This window comes from Pseudoliparis swirei, chromosome 7 (genome assembly GCF_029220125.1).
Source record: "Pseudoliparis swirei isolate HS2019 ecotype Mariana Trench chromosome 7, NWPU_hadal_v1, whole genome shotgun sequence".
NCBI lineage: Eukaryota > Metazoa > Chordata > Actinopteri > Perciformes > Liparidae > Pseudoliparis > Pseudoliparis swirei.
Window position 1 is genome coordinate 15769120 of NC_079394.1, and position 13503 is coordinate 15782622.

A 13503-nucleotide genomic window follows, 5' to 3' on the forward strand; every position below is an offset into this window, starting at 1 on the left:
TTTTATATCTTTTTTATTTTTGCAATACTTTTATTCCTCCAATTTAATAAAAAAAATCGATCTTTAATTTTGGTCTTTTAATATTCAATTAGATATTATTTTTTAAATTTCTATAGTTTTATTTTGCAATACTGTAAATTTTTTAGGTTATTTTTCACATTAAATAAAAATGTTCTATTTTAGATCTTTTTATTTTTGGAACTTTTCTTTATTACATTAATTGAAATGTTCTTTTATATCCATGTTTTATTTTTGCGATATCGTTCTTTTCCACATTAATTTAAATGTTCTTCTATTTAATCTCTTTTGTTTTTTCGATTATTTTATTCTCTCACATTAACTTAAGCGTTACTTTATTTTATATCCGTTTAATTTTGGCAATACTTTAATTTTGGGGTTTTTTCCAATTTGATCAGAAAATTCATATCTAAATGTTATTTTTTCACATTCAATTACATTTTCTTTCTATGGTTATATTTTTGCGGTACTTTAATTTGTTTTAATGCGTCACCGTAAACAGTTCAGTCTTTGTACTTTACCTCAAACGCCCGATTGGCTGAGAAGTCGTCACATGACAACGATCATTTTTATTTAAAAAAATGTTACTTACAAAAATAAAAAATCAGCTGCATAAAGACTTTTCCATAAAAATGAAACCGGTTGAAAATATCACTTACATTTTTTTTTTAATTTCTAAAAAAGTTACATTTGGTGCAATCAAGTGAAACCGTAAGAAATCTTCACACTTCAACTTGTAATTTCTTCTTCGAACATATCAAGAGCCCGACTGCCCCTCCCCCCCTCCCCCTATTGGCTGTCAATCATCTCACTCACAAACACCCCCGGTGGATGTTTTGAGGGAGTTATTTCTTCCTGAATTTGGATTTGGATTTTTTTTATTTATTATCCCTCCAGGATTAAGGCTAAACATCCAAAAGGCACCCTGAATGTTATCTGGGCTCCACCTGAGCTTTTTGGGGGTAAATAGAGAAGTCCCCGTGCCTCCTAACGGCCTCCCTTCTCCTCCGGGCTGTGGGTGTGGCCTCCTCCGCACCGACACCGCGGCTCTCCCACCAGGCCGGCGAGCAGCTCCAGCACCCGCAGCTCGTGCTCCATGCGTGCCTTCTCCCGCCGCTCCTCGCGCTCCGCCGCCTCGCTCTGCCGCCGCTCCTCCCGCTGCAGCCACTGTGCCAGGAGGTCCTGGTGCCAGCGCTGCGCCTCCTGCCGCTGGCCCTCCAGCAGCAGGAGGAGGCGCCGCGTGTCCGCCGACAGCCGCTCGAAGCCCTCTGACAGGCGCTCCAGGCAGGAGGAGGAGGAGGAGGAGGAGCGAGGAGGGGGAGGAGCCGAGGGGGAGAGGGGCGGATCCGAGGGTGCCGGGAGAGGAGAGGAGGCGGAGTGGGTGAGAGGAGGAGAAGGAGGAGCAGCCGGAGGAGGCAGAGCTTGTGGGGAAGGAGGACTCAGGCAGTTTTCTATGACTGCACCTATGAAACATGAAACAGGGAAAATATTATTACGAGGACACGGTTATCTTTGTAGATTGAACAGTCAATTCATGGATTAATATTAGTACATTAGCATTTTTTGATAATTTACACTTTCTCTGGTTCCAGCGACTATAGTGCACGATTGTTGCTGATTGTAAACAGTATTTATTTATATTATGAATGTTGATTACCATGTTTATCATTAAATAAATATATTTTTAACATCATTTAAAATATTCCTCTATTTTGTTTTATATTTGCAATACTTTTATTTCTCCAATTCAATAAAAATGCTAAATAATAATGTCAATAGTCTTATTTTTTTATATCTATGGTTTGATTTTTTAAATATTTTTTATTTTAAATGTTTTTTTTTTTTTTTACATTTCATTTAAATGTCCTTCCATTTTATATTTGTCTTTTATTTTTGAGATATTTTATTTTATCACATTAATTACAATGTTCTTCTATTTTATATCTGTTTTATTTTTGCACTACTTTTATTTCTCCAATTTAATACAAATCTTCTCTATATATCTATCTTTGAATTTTTGTCTTTTTTCACATTCAATTAAATAATCTTATTTTAAATAATTGTTATATTTTAAATGTTTACTTTTTTTTTTACATTTAATTAAAATGTTCCTCTATTTTATATCAGTTTTATTTTTTCGATATTTAATTTTTTCACATTAATTAAAATGTTTTATTTTATATATGTTTTATTTTTCCAATTTAAATATATCTATCTTTTATTTTTTTCACCTTCAATTAAATATTCTTATTTTTTATATCTATGGTTTTAAATACTTTTTTCTTTTAAATGTTTTAGTTTTTTCACATTTAATTACAACGTTCTCTATTTTATATTTGGGTTTTTTTAACATTCATTTAAATGTCCTTCTATTTTATATTTGTCTTTCATAAACATTAATTTAAATATCCTATTTTATAAATATATATATATTTATTTATATATAATATAAATGTTTTCACATTAATCAAAATGTTCCTTTATTTTATCTCTTATTTTTGCAATACTTTTATTTCTCTAATTTAATAAAAATGTTCTATTTATATCTAGCTTTTATTTTTTCACCTTCAATTAATTATTCTTATTTTTTAAATCTACATTATTATTTTTGCGATACGGTAATTGTTTTAACTCGTCGCCATATCCTGTTGCGTAATCGCGGTACATACCGGTCATTTCCCGGCGGATGGAAGCCTCCAGGTAAACGCCGTGGTGCAGCTGAGTGAATCCAGAGTTGCTGAACTCGTACTCGTCCGTCGAGTCTTCTCCGTCCTCCATCTTGACCACGGCGTCCAGCGGCCACGACCGGCGGCCCCCCGGAGAAGAACCCGAGCGGCGTTCGTCAACCTCGGCGTTATCGTAACCCGCGTCCGGCGCCGCCATCCTCTCCGGAGACACGAAATACTGCGGCCCCGCCCCTTCGGCCACGCCCCCCGCCGCCCTCCGGCCAAGTACCGCGTCCATCTCGGCGAAGTACCGGAAGGTGCACGGCGGCGAGCCGTCGACGCTGCGCTGCAGCTTGGCCCGGACGTAGTTAGCCTTCAGGGTCTTGACGCGCAGCCGGCACTGGTGCGGACTGCGGGCGAAGCCCATCTCGCTCATGCGCGCCGCCAGGTGCTTGAAGACGTGCCGGTTGCGCAGGTTCTCCGCCAGGCTGCGCTGGATGCGCTCGTCGCTCCAGGCGCACAGCAGCACCTGGGTCTCCTCCGCCGTCCAGTTCACCGAGCGCTCCGCCTCGCGCTTCCCTGAACGCACACACGGAGACACGGTGAGCGCCGTGGCGTCATGGGACATTTAAATGGTAGACTGACAACTCTTCTTGGATTTAACTTCCTGAATCTGAGGTTGTGTGCAACCAAACACGACCGAAAGCGTTGCGAATTATTCCCGTGAGAAGAGTCAACGTACAGACGCGAGAGGTTGAGATAGACGCAGAAAAATCCGCCCGATGCCGAGTTGCGAAAGCCAATCGCCGTTGAACTGCTGCGCCGTTGGAGAATCTAACTGCTGCTGCTCCAACCGGTGAACCCACGCGAGCCACGCAACGCTTTTGGTGTGAACGCAGCTTTTCGCTTCATTCACGCCTTAGAGGGGGCGGGGCTTAACTCTGTGGCTTTACTCATTGGAAACAGTTATCTCCTTCATCCACCACGAAGAATCAACCACTAGTTCTGCTTTATACTTGTTGAAGACATCACACAAACATCTAACGCCCTCGTGTTTGGGTTCATAACATTAATATAAATATATATATTTATACATGACATCAATCACCGAAGGCTCACACAGCTCGATGACTTTCACCTCTACATCTGAGTAACTGTCTCTTCCAGCTCAACGCTGATTGCCTTTCGCAAACTCGTCGTCAGGCGGATTTTTCGCCACAGTGAAAATATTTAAAATCGAAGCGAATATTCGCAATTCGTGTCAAACGCCGCCACCCGGCAAAAATCTGCATCTGCCACAACCACTCGCATCTGTACGTTGACTTTGCTTACCGGATCTACTCGTGGGAACAATTCGCAACGCTTTTGTTGTGAACGCAGCTTCAAGTTGTCGTCGTGGACATTTAATGTTACACGGCCAACTTTTCTTAGATTTAGCAGAAAGGATCAATTCCTGAATCTGAGGTGTTGAGCAACTACAAACACACCACCGGTCAAACGTTGTAGAACACCTACAATCTGGTAAAGAGCATCACATGGAGACATTGTTTTTATTAACAGTACATAGTCCCTTTTTAAATAAAGACAATAATAATAATAATAATAAACACGATAGAATAATAAATATCTTGGATGTGCAAGGTTGAAAAAAAAGGAAGACCGACACACCGGACTCCAAACCACACATTTAAGTAAATCAAATTGATTTCAGTCAGTGTGCAAAAAATAAAATACACTCAGCTGCTGATTGTGGTGCAATTTAACTATATTGCAATTAATACTGAGCGGTGTTACTTTCTAAATGATATGCTCCACCCTCACTGACATTTAAGGGGCAGGACATATTAGAAGCACCTTCCAGAATGACGCCTGAATACATCAGCTACACGTTCAGTCTCTAAGTCACATGCGATCCCAAAAACTACAAGTATGCATTCTACAGATTTTGGGTATAACGATTATACACAGGTCTGAAAAAAAGGGGAAATCAGCATAATATTTTAGAAGTGTGGCAGTATTTATACATAATAATGCAGTGAAATAAAGATTACATGAGCCCCATGCGTAACACAGTAGTAACTAAACTTAGTAATAACATAACGAAAGCCTGTAAAACAATAAAGTACCTCGTGACCACCTCTAGCAGAGGTCACGTGGTCTCACACCACATTTTGTGACAGCCTCCATGTGAAGCGCTGATTCAGATATATAAGAGTATATAGCGGAGTATGTATACAAGTATAATATAATAGTTGAACAATCAGGATGTACTCAAACAGGATAATTAGCGTCAGCAGTGAACAGTTCGGCAGTTTTAATAACCGCGTGAACCCGGAAGTAGAAGGCAAAAACACAGCTAACGTTAGCATCGCTCCGCCGTCGTGAAAAACAACAAATAAAACAAGTGGGCTGATAGAAGGAGTCTTACTCTTGGTCGTGGAGACGGAGCTGGTCGAGCTGATGACCGGGGGATTCATTTTTTAAACCCGGCTGCATGGGAACGTAAACAATCCCCCCGACAAACGGACACAGCGACGCCGCTCTTTTCCGGGTTGACGTCACTTCCGGCGCGCCGCGCGTGGCAGAGATTGTGTGAACGCGAAATACATTTATATAGAATTACAATTTAAAAAAGACTACGATGACAGTAATGAGTAATAAGAGAACATACCTCATGTATTAATGACATTATTGTTCTGCACTACTTTCTCCTGTGTCGTTTTTATTGCGCAATATCTTTTAAACTAAAAAAACTAATTTGCATAACATGTTACATATTATTGAAAACATTTTTTGCAATTGATAATGCTCCCATTTGTCCTACTTTTTTTTCTTTCTCTGTAATTATTCATATCTCATTACAGTTTTATGTTATTGCATCTTAAGAAGGATCCTATGAGTTTGACGTTACACATTCATTTATTTTTGATTGTGCAGTTTATTTATCTGGTAGGTGCTGTTGAATATTTATTCAAACAAGCGCACTATGAGTTTGTTGGCAAATATCATGTGCAACCTTTGATGCAGCTGTGATGCAACGTGTGGAAGTGCAGTGTACACAAGAGTGCACATTCCTGTTGCGAAGGATGAGTTATATTGTTTGTCTTGCGATCGAGCATATTTGGACAAACTGGAGTGCAGTTTCGTTTATTAACTGGATTCCCATTAACTGACGCCTTAGCGGCCGCTAATCTTCCTGGGGAATGATCAGATGGCTACAAAATATCGAGAGAGGTCAAAGTTTTTCTTTCGCAAGTTATCTGGCCAGGCCCTAGTTATTTAGTGAGTTTTTTCATAGCCCATTTATTTTGTCACTCCTCAAAGAGGATCTGAATTCAATGAAGTGGGCTTATACGTTCTATTTATCTGCATCTGAGTCCTCATTTTAGTCCAGGCCTGACACGTATATAGCTACGTATATATATATATATATATATATATATATATATATACACGTATATAGATATGTATATAGCTTTGTGTATAACTACGTATATAGCTAAATATATAGCTACGTATATAGCTACGTATGCTAGATAGCTATATCCACCCAAAAATGCGGGGCTTTGGCTTGCTTTTGACCCCTTGAATGTTTGTACGCAGTGCTTTTTTTCCGGGGAAGAAATTTATATATATGTGTATATATATATATAAATGTAAGAGAAACCTGTTGTAAACAATACATCTACAGGTTTTTACATCGTTCCAGGTGAGACTTAAACTGGCTTCACACCTGGCCTCAGAATAAATGTTGTGCCATTTAGTTTTTATTGACAATTTAAAAGTAAAAGCACTCCGATGCTTGGGACGTGCATTTTGTGGGTGAAGCCAAACTTGTATGTAAAGCTGTCCAATTGAGACGTATTTTAACGTTAAGTGTGAACGCATCCCAACGGGCCTGCAAATTCATCTCGACTTTGAATAATAAGAGGGCGTCGGCGTCGGGAGGAAACGGGCCCTGAAGAGGCTGCGAGGCGCTAAGTTGTCGTCTTGTGCATTCTCCGGGTGTTTGCCGAGAGCGTGGAGGTGTCCTCGTGTTCCCCCTCCATTACACTGGCCCGTCTCCTCAGTCTTTCATCCACAAACACAGCAATTATAGGTTGAGGAGGCGAGGGAGAGGGGAGGGGGGGGGGGGCGTGTCCTAAAGTAATGTAAATGTAGATTCAGTCTGGTTTCCTGCAGTGACATTTGCATTTTTTGAGCGTTCAGCTTTTGTTCTGTCGAAGAGTGACTTGGAACGAGTGTAAAAGAAAGAGAGTGTCACTTTCTTCACAGTGATGTCGTGCATTTACTCAAGTGCACAAGTATGGCCTTATACTTATACTTCACTACATCGTAGGGGTACATATTGTACTTTTTACTGGACTACACTTACTTAAAATATAGAGTTACTAGTTTATTCAGGAATTTTAATTGTAACATGTGTTTTGTTAGCAGTATTTCTTCTCCTGAAGTAAAGTATCTGGGTACTTCGTCCATCATTGGCCATATGAAGCTTGTTTAAATTAATACTTTAACGGACAATTCTCTTATTAGCTTTCTTACCAATAAGAAAGCTAAGCATTACCCTTAGCATTACAAGAAGTTAGGGCCGAATCAGGTTCACCTGGTCCAGCCCCTAGATATGCTGCTATAGGCTGCTGGGGGACGTTTTAGGATGCACTGAGCACCCCTCTTGTTTTAGGATACACTGAGCACTTATCTTGTTTTAGGATACACTGAGCTCCTCTCTCCTCTTCTCTCTCTACTTATGGATGAATTTTCATCTCTCCACCGCACATTACTAACTCTGCTTCCTCCTCGGAGTCGTTGTGACTTCTCGTCTCATAGGGTCCATTGGACCTGGCTGGGTCTGATGCCTCCTGCCTGGTGGGCAGCCCTCCTGTCATGGCTCTGCAGATGCGTAATTTGTGATATTGGGCTTTATAAAATATAACTGAATTGTATTGAAATAGCATAAAGTGTGGGAAACTAGCTTCCTCAAAGTTGGCGTCCATCAAAAACAGTTACTGTATGCTGACACACTTTGAAAGGGTTACTTCCATTTCTTCCGGGAGTCAGATGACAGAGGAACTCAGAAAACAACAGAAACTGTGACCAACTCCAATTAATCTGTCCTGGGAGTTAAATGTTCCTGAACACAACTCACAATGAGGATATAGAGTAAAAAAAGGAATGGGGATTTAAAAATCTATGAGGGGGGAGGACATTAAAAAGTCCTCTTATCATACTGGAAGACGAGTTCCACTGTAGAGGAACTTTCCACCACAAGAACCAGGTTTTAGCTTAGGTTGGAGGAACTTAGTCCAGGACACGTAATGATGCTGTGGTGGGACTTTCCAATGGCCACGGGACATTCGTCAGCAGTATCGGTACTCGATATTAAAGAAAGATTATTTTTTCCAATGTTATTGACATTTCCCCCACCGTACAACCAGATTCCCAACGACTGCACTAAAAGAGTGAGAGAAAAAGTGAAAAAAAGAAACTTTTGCTATTTGGTCGAACAGTGACACAAAAATCCAGAAAAATACCAGCAGCACGTTGGGATTGTTGGCATCGTTTCTTAACATTTCATTTTTGCATCTCTCTATCACCGTGTTTCATATCTAGAAAATTGCAGAGAACAATATAATGTCTGCATTGTTATCTGGTCGTACGATGATGAGGCCCGATGATCGGACAAAGAGACGATCCGATCCAACGATCCGATGCAATGATATAATATACGATCCAATGAGACGATCCGATATGATGATATAATATACGATCCAATGAGACGATCCGATATGATGATATAATATGACGATCCAATGAGACGATCCGATATGATGATATAATAAGACGATCCGATCCGATGATACAAAATGACGATCCAATACGTCAATCTGATCCGATCTACCGCTATCATGTCTAACCATCTACTTCCTGATTAAGATCTTTAGATATTGGGATTATTTTTGTTTAAAAAAGAAAAAGCCCCAGAAGTGTGAGGAATGTGAGTCTGGCCGACTCTAAATAATTACCTGCTGATACCAACATGTTCTACAACAGACCTGGAAAAAGTCTGATCCTGGAGTCTTGACCTCTGAGGTAACTATAAGCCCTGCAGCCTGAGCTAAAGGTTGACGCGCACACACACACACACACACACACACAAACACAAACACACACACAGAGCGTTGGTAATTAGAGAGGAAGAGGGGAGCCGAGACAGTCGACTGGACGTTCATCTCATTACTCATGCACGCCTCCAGGCTGTTCCCCGCTGGCCTGATGTACACACACACACACACACACACACACAGACATACATCTTTTTTTCTGATCACGGCACAATAGCTGGCGTAGTAATATTCCTGAATACATATTGAAAGTGCATGTTTCCAGAGCATTAGCTCACAATTTAGCAACATCCAAAGTGTGTGAAGTGAAGTTATGAAAACAGGGTATCTGGTTGACACGTTCACGTCTGCCGGACGGCTCCGGTGCTGCGGGATTCAAACCTGTGACCTTCTCACGGTTTTGGAGTACAGAAGAAAGCAGGCCAGCGAGGTGAGGATGAGTCGGCTCACACGCTACAGAGCGGTGACGTTCAGCCGAGGCTGCGGAAGGACGGAGGCATCACACTGTGGGAGCTCAGGAGCGCTGCGTGCATGCTGCTCACACACACACACACACACACACACACACACACACACACGTTCATGTCTCCTGACAACAAGCAGACTCCGTGTTGTTTAGATAAGAGGTTCGCAAATACTTTCACACCAGATGCCAACAAAAACTCGACATGTCTTCGTCTCCGTGGCAACAAATCATCTTTAATGCGTTGCTATTTTTTTGTCGCATTTACTTTTTTAATTAATCTTGCAACAGCCCACATACAGTATGCCTCATGACGCCCGGGTCCTTTCTGCCCCCTCCCCCCGTGGAAATAAATCCAAAGGAACCGAGACCTTCGGAGTCCACGCCCCCCCCCCCCATCGGTTCTGCACACCCTCTAATTTGCGTGCATCTTTTATAGCAGCCACCAATTTGCAGAGGCCACTTTTTTTTGACCGACAGGAACTTATGGCAGAGCATCTGCACTTCAATAACACCTCCTGCGAGCTCTAGAGGCAGCATGAGGAAACAACAACAACAACAACTAGAATGGGCACTCGGTAGAGCGCATACCTTCGCATATCACAAGATTGGGCATTGAATTATGAACATTTTGGCATTAGTTGCATGCCAATTGGACAAAAATGTATCGTGCTATGGTAAAAAAAGAGTTTGACCTTTCCATGACCTTGACCTTTGACCCGATCGATCCCAAAATCTAGTCAACTGGTCCCCGGATAATAAACAATCATCCCACCAAATTTCATGCGATTCGGTTCAATACTTTTTGAGTTCTGCGAAAGATTTTGACCTGTTCATGACCTTTGACCTTTGACCCGATCTATCCCAAAATCTAATCAACTGGTCCCCGGATAATAAACAATCATCCCACCAAATTTCATGCGATTCGGTTCAATACTTTTTGAGTTCTGCGAAAGATTTTGACCTGTTCATGACCTTTGACCTTTGACCCGATCGATCCCAAAATCTAATCAACTGGTCCCCGGATAATAAACAATCATCCCACCAAATTTCATGCGATTCGGTTAAATACTTTTTGAGTTCTGCGAAAGATTTTGACCTGTTCATGACCTTTGACCTTTGACCTTTGACCCGATCGATCCCAAAATCTAATCAACTGGTCCCCGGATAATAAACAATCATCCCACCAAATTTCATGCGATTCGGTTCAATACTTTTTCAGATTTGCGAATAACACGCATACAAATAAATAAATAAATAAATAAATACACGGCGATCAAAACATAACCTTCCGGCATTTTCAATGCGAAGGTAACAACAACAGCAACGTCGTCACATCCAATGGAGAGCAAGAGGTCGTCCTTGTGGGTAAAAGGTTTCAGCTTCTAGGAACGTGAGAAACACACGGGGTCACAGTGAAGCCTTCAGATGGTCATCATGAGAGTCTGAGAGTATCTTCAGCACACGCACACACACACACAAACACACACGCGCACACCTACACAGATACACACACACACGCACACGCACGCATGCACGCACACAGACACACACACACACGTCCTGTCCTCATTCGAGGGTCATTTCCACTTCACATTCCTTCGTCTATCGGGAGTCGACGAGCTCAAAGTGGAACAAACGACTTCAGTCTTCGGCGTTTTTTGTGCTCGTGGATAATAATCTAACAACGTTGTTTTGTTTCCGCCCCTCCAAGAAAAGGGAAGAACAGACTGGAGTGAAGGGTCACAGCCTCGTTACGTCACCGGGAATCGAACGTGTGGAAACAAGGACTCTTGAGAGTTGTGAGGTCACGGTGACTTTCGACCACCAAAGTCGAACCGGTTCCTCCTCCAGTCCGAATTTAACGGAATTGTTCTCGAGACGTCACGCTGCAGATTGGAACCATTGAGGGTATATTTATCTCATATTTGTCATTTTCATACAGCTTTTCTAAAATGAGATACAAAAGTTCCGGACCTTCACAGAAACGTCCGAGCAAAATATTAAACGAAAGTATAATTTAGGGTCGAGTCGCTTCAGTCCCTAGCCGACACCTTTTGACCTACAAAATAACCAAAATGGTTTTCCACTGTGGGAACTTCAAACTCCTTGAATAATTGCTACAGCCCCCCCCCCCTCCCCCACCCACACACTGCTTTTTGAGGGCTTGCGAGAAATGCGACCCCACCTTGATTACCGCGGCGACCCCCATTTGGTGGCCGAGGAATGCCCTGTTTTTACAGGCCAGACGAGCGTCGGCATTTTCGTCTGGTAAACCGATCCCGACCACACAAGAGGAGCCCCCCCCCCCCTTCTCGACTCCTGTCAATCAACACCAAGCACTCTGACCACAGCTGATGGAAACCACGTGGATGGACCGCTGGTTCCCGATTGAAGCTGAAACTGAAACAACAGGCTTCCAGCGCATGATCAAAGCACAAGAGAAGGGAGAGAAGGGAGGGAAGAGAGAGAAGAGGGAGAGAAGAGGGAGAGAAGAGGGAGAAGAGAGGGAGAAAGTTAAGAGAAGGTCTGAAAAACGAGGAGCTGAAGGGGAACCAGAGCGCCACTAACACGCCCAACCATCAAGGAGCACCAAGATGGTTATCTTACGCCAGTTTTTTGCGGCATTGAGGATAAAAACTTCATCCGAAGATTTAAGAATGAAATACTTTATCAGTGTATGAAACTTATATACCCCAAATATGATGTGAGAACCCTGAGGGGGGGTACAGGGCCCGGCCTCCTGCCAGGAAGTGTCAACCGACACTCTAGTGGAGCTGAAAGGTGGATTAAGAGGAAATGAACAGACTGTTTTTGGGGGATCATGAATCTTATTTTTTGAAAGAAATGGGGAGTTCCCGCCAGAGTTTCCCCTCCACACACGTCTTTATTTTTCTCGTCTCCTCGTGGAACAGTTTGGGTTTTATTTTTATTTTTATGGATAATGAGACTCGTGTTTGTTACCTTGGCTGAGGAGATTATGTTTTCAGGGATTTTTGAAAACGTGGGTCTGGGGGACGCTCGTAATTAGCCTGAGCAGCTGGGAGGCAGAGGTGTGTGTGTGTGTGTGTGTGGGGGGGGGGGGGGGGAGGCCCCTAATTGTCATTTTGATCTCATTATGGTTCTGTTTGATTCACTGATGGCATCGCTACATTATTCATGAAAATAATATAATAAGAAATTATGTTGATCTTTTTTGTTATTTAAGTTATTTCGTAATACGGCGTTTGATGTCTCGCTGAATGAGAATGTCAAAAAGATTTTAAAGAATTAATTGATGACGATTACCAGACAGTGAGGTCTGAGGAGAGTTCTTTTACATCCCGGAAGGAGTCAATTATGACACCTGGAAACAATCATGTATATATATATATTTATGTATATATATATATATGAATAAATATAAAATATTTATTTTAAAATATATTTATATATATATATATATAAATATTTAAAAATACATATATTCATATATATATAAATAAGTATAAAATATTTATTTTTCATTATTTTTAAATATATATATGTATATATTTAAAAAGATTTTAAAATACATATATATGAATTTATATATAATATGTATTTTTAAATATGTATATATATATATATAATGGGAAGTGATTGAGGAAACCAGGGAAACAATGAGACAAACCCCGCCCACTTCCCCTCCTCTTCAAGCAGCTGAGACGTTGAACCTCTGCGTCACAGTCTTTTCTTTTGGGTGTTTTAAAAGAAATCTATGAGGAGAAAAAGTCCCCATGCACACGGCACCAAAGACATAAAGTCACCGGACACCGATCACCTTTAGATTGACATTAATACATAATATATATCTATGAAATGTGAGAGCAGCTGATTCACCTGGAGGAGAGTGACAGGAGTTATTTATTGATAAATGAATTGACAGGTGATGGAGTGCTTCTGACCTCCAGTCAGCTGGAAGGAGGTCAGGCCGATGGGTATTAAAGGGACGGCGTTTCCAATCTTCTTGTTTGATGAGTCTGAAGCCGTCCAGTTTCATCAGGCGGTTTCTTGAAGGGTCAACCCCCAAAACTCACGAGTGTAAAGACACATCTTCCTCACGATTTTTGTATTCATGAGCACTGAGTTCGGATTTATGAAACATCACAGTTCACAGTGCAATCTCTCAGCTATGAGTCGAGCAACCTTTGAGTAAAATTTGAATAAAAATGGCCAAATCAAGTTAAATTTCCACAAATTGATACCCAAT

The 13503-nt window shown here is 41.3% G+C and overlaps 1 protein-coding gene across 1 annotated transcript; it reads right to left on the bottom strand.

Moving 5' to 3' along the window:
- Positions 1–35: 35 nt before the first annotated feature.
- Positions 36–5211, bottom strand: LOC130196312 (uncharacterized). Its single transcript, XM_056418331.1, has 3 exons — positions 5113–5211; positions 2688–3263; positions 36–1481 (listed from the first exon to the last, which is right to left on the bottom strand). Exons 1-3 carry the CDS (start codon positions 5159–5161, stop codon positions 1006–1008), a joined length of 1101 nt encoding a protein of 366 aa, XP_056274306.1. The 5' UTR covers positions 5162–5211; the 3' UTR covers positions 36–1005.
- Between the last annotated feature and the right edge of the window lie 8292 nt (positions 5212–13503).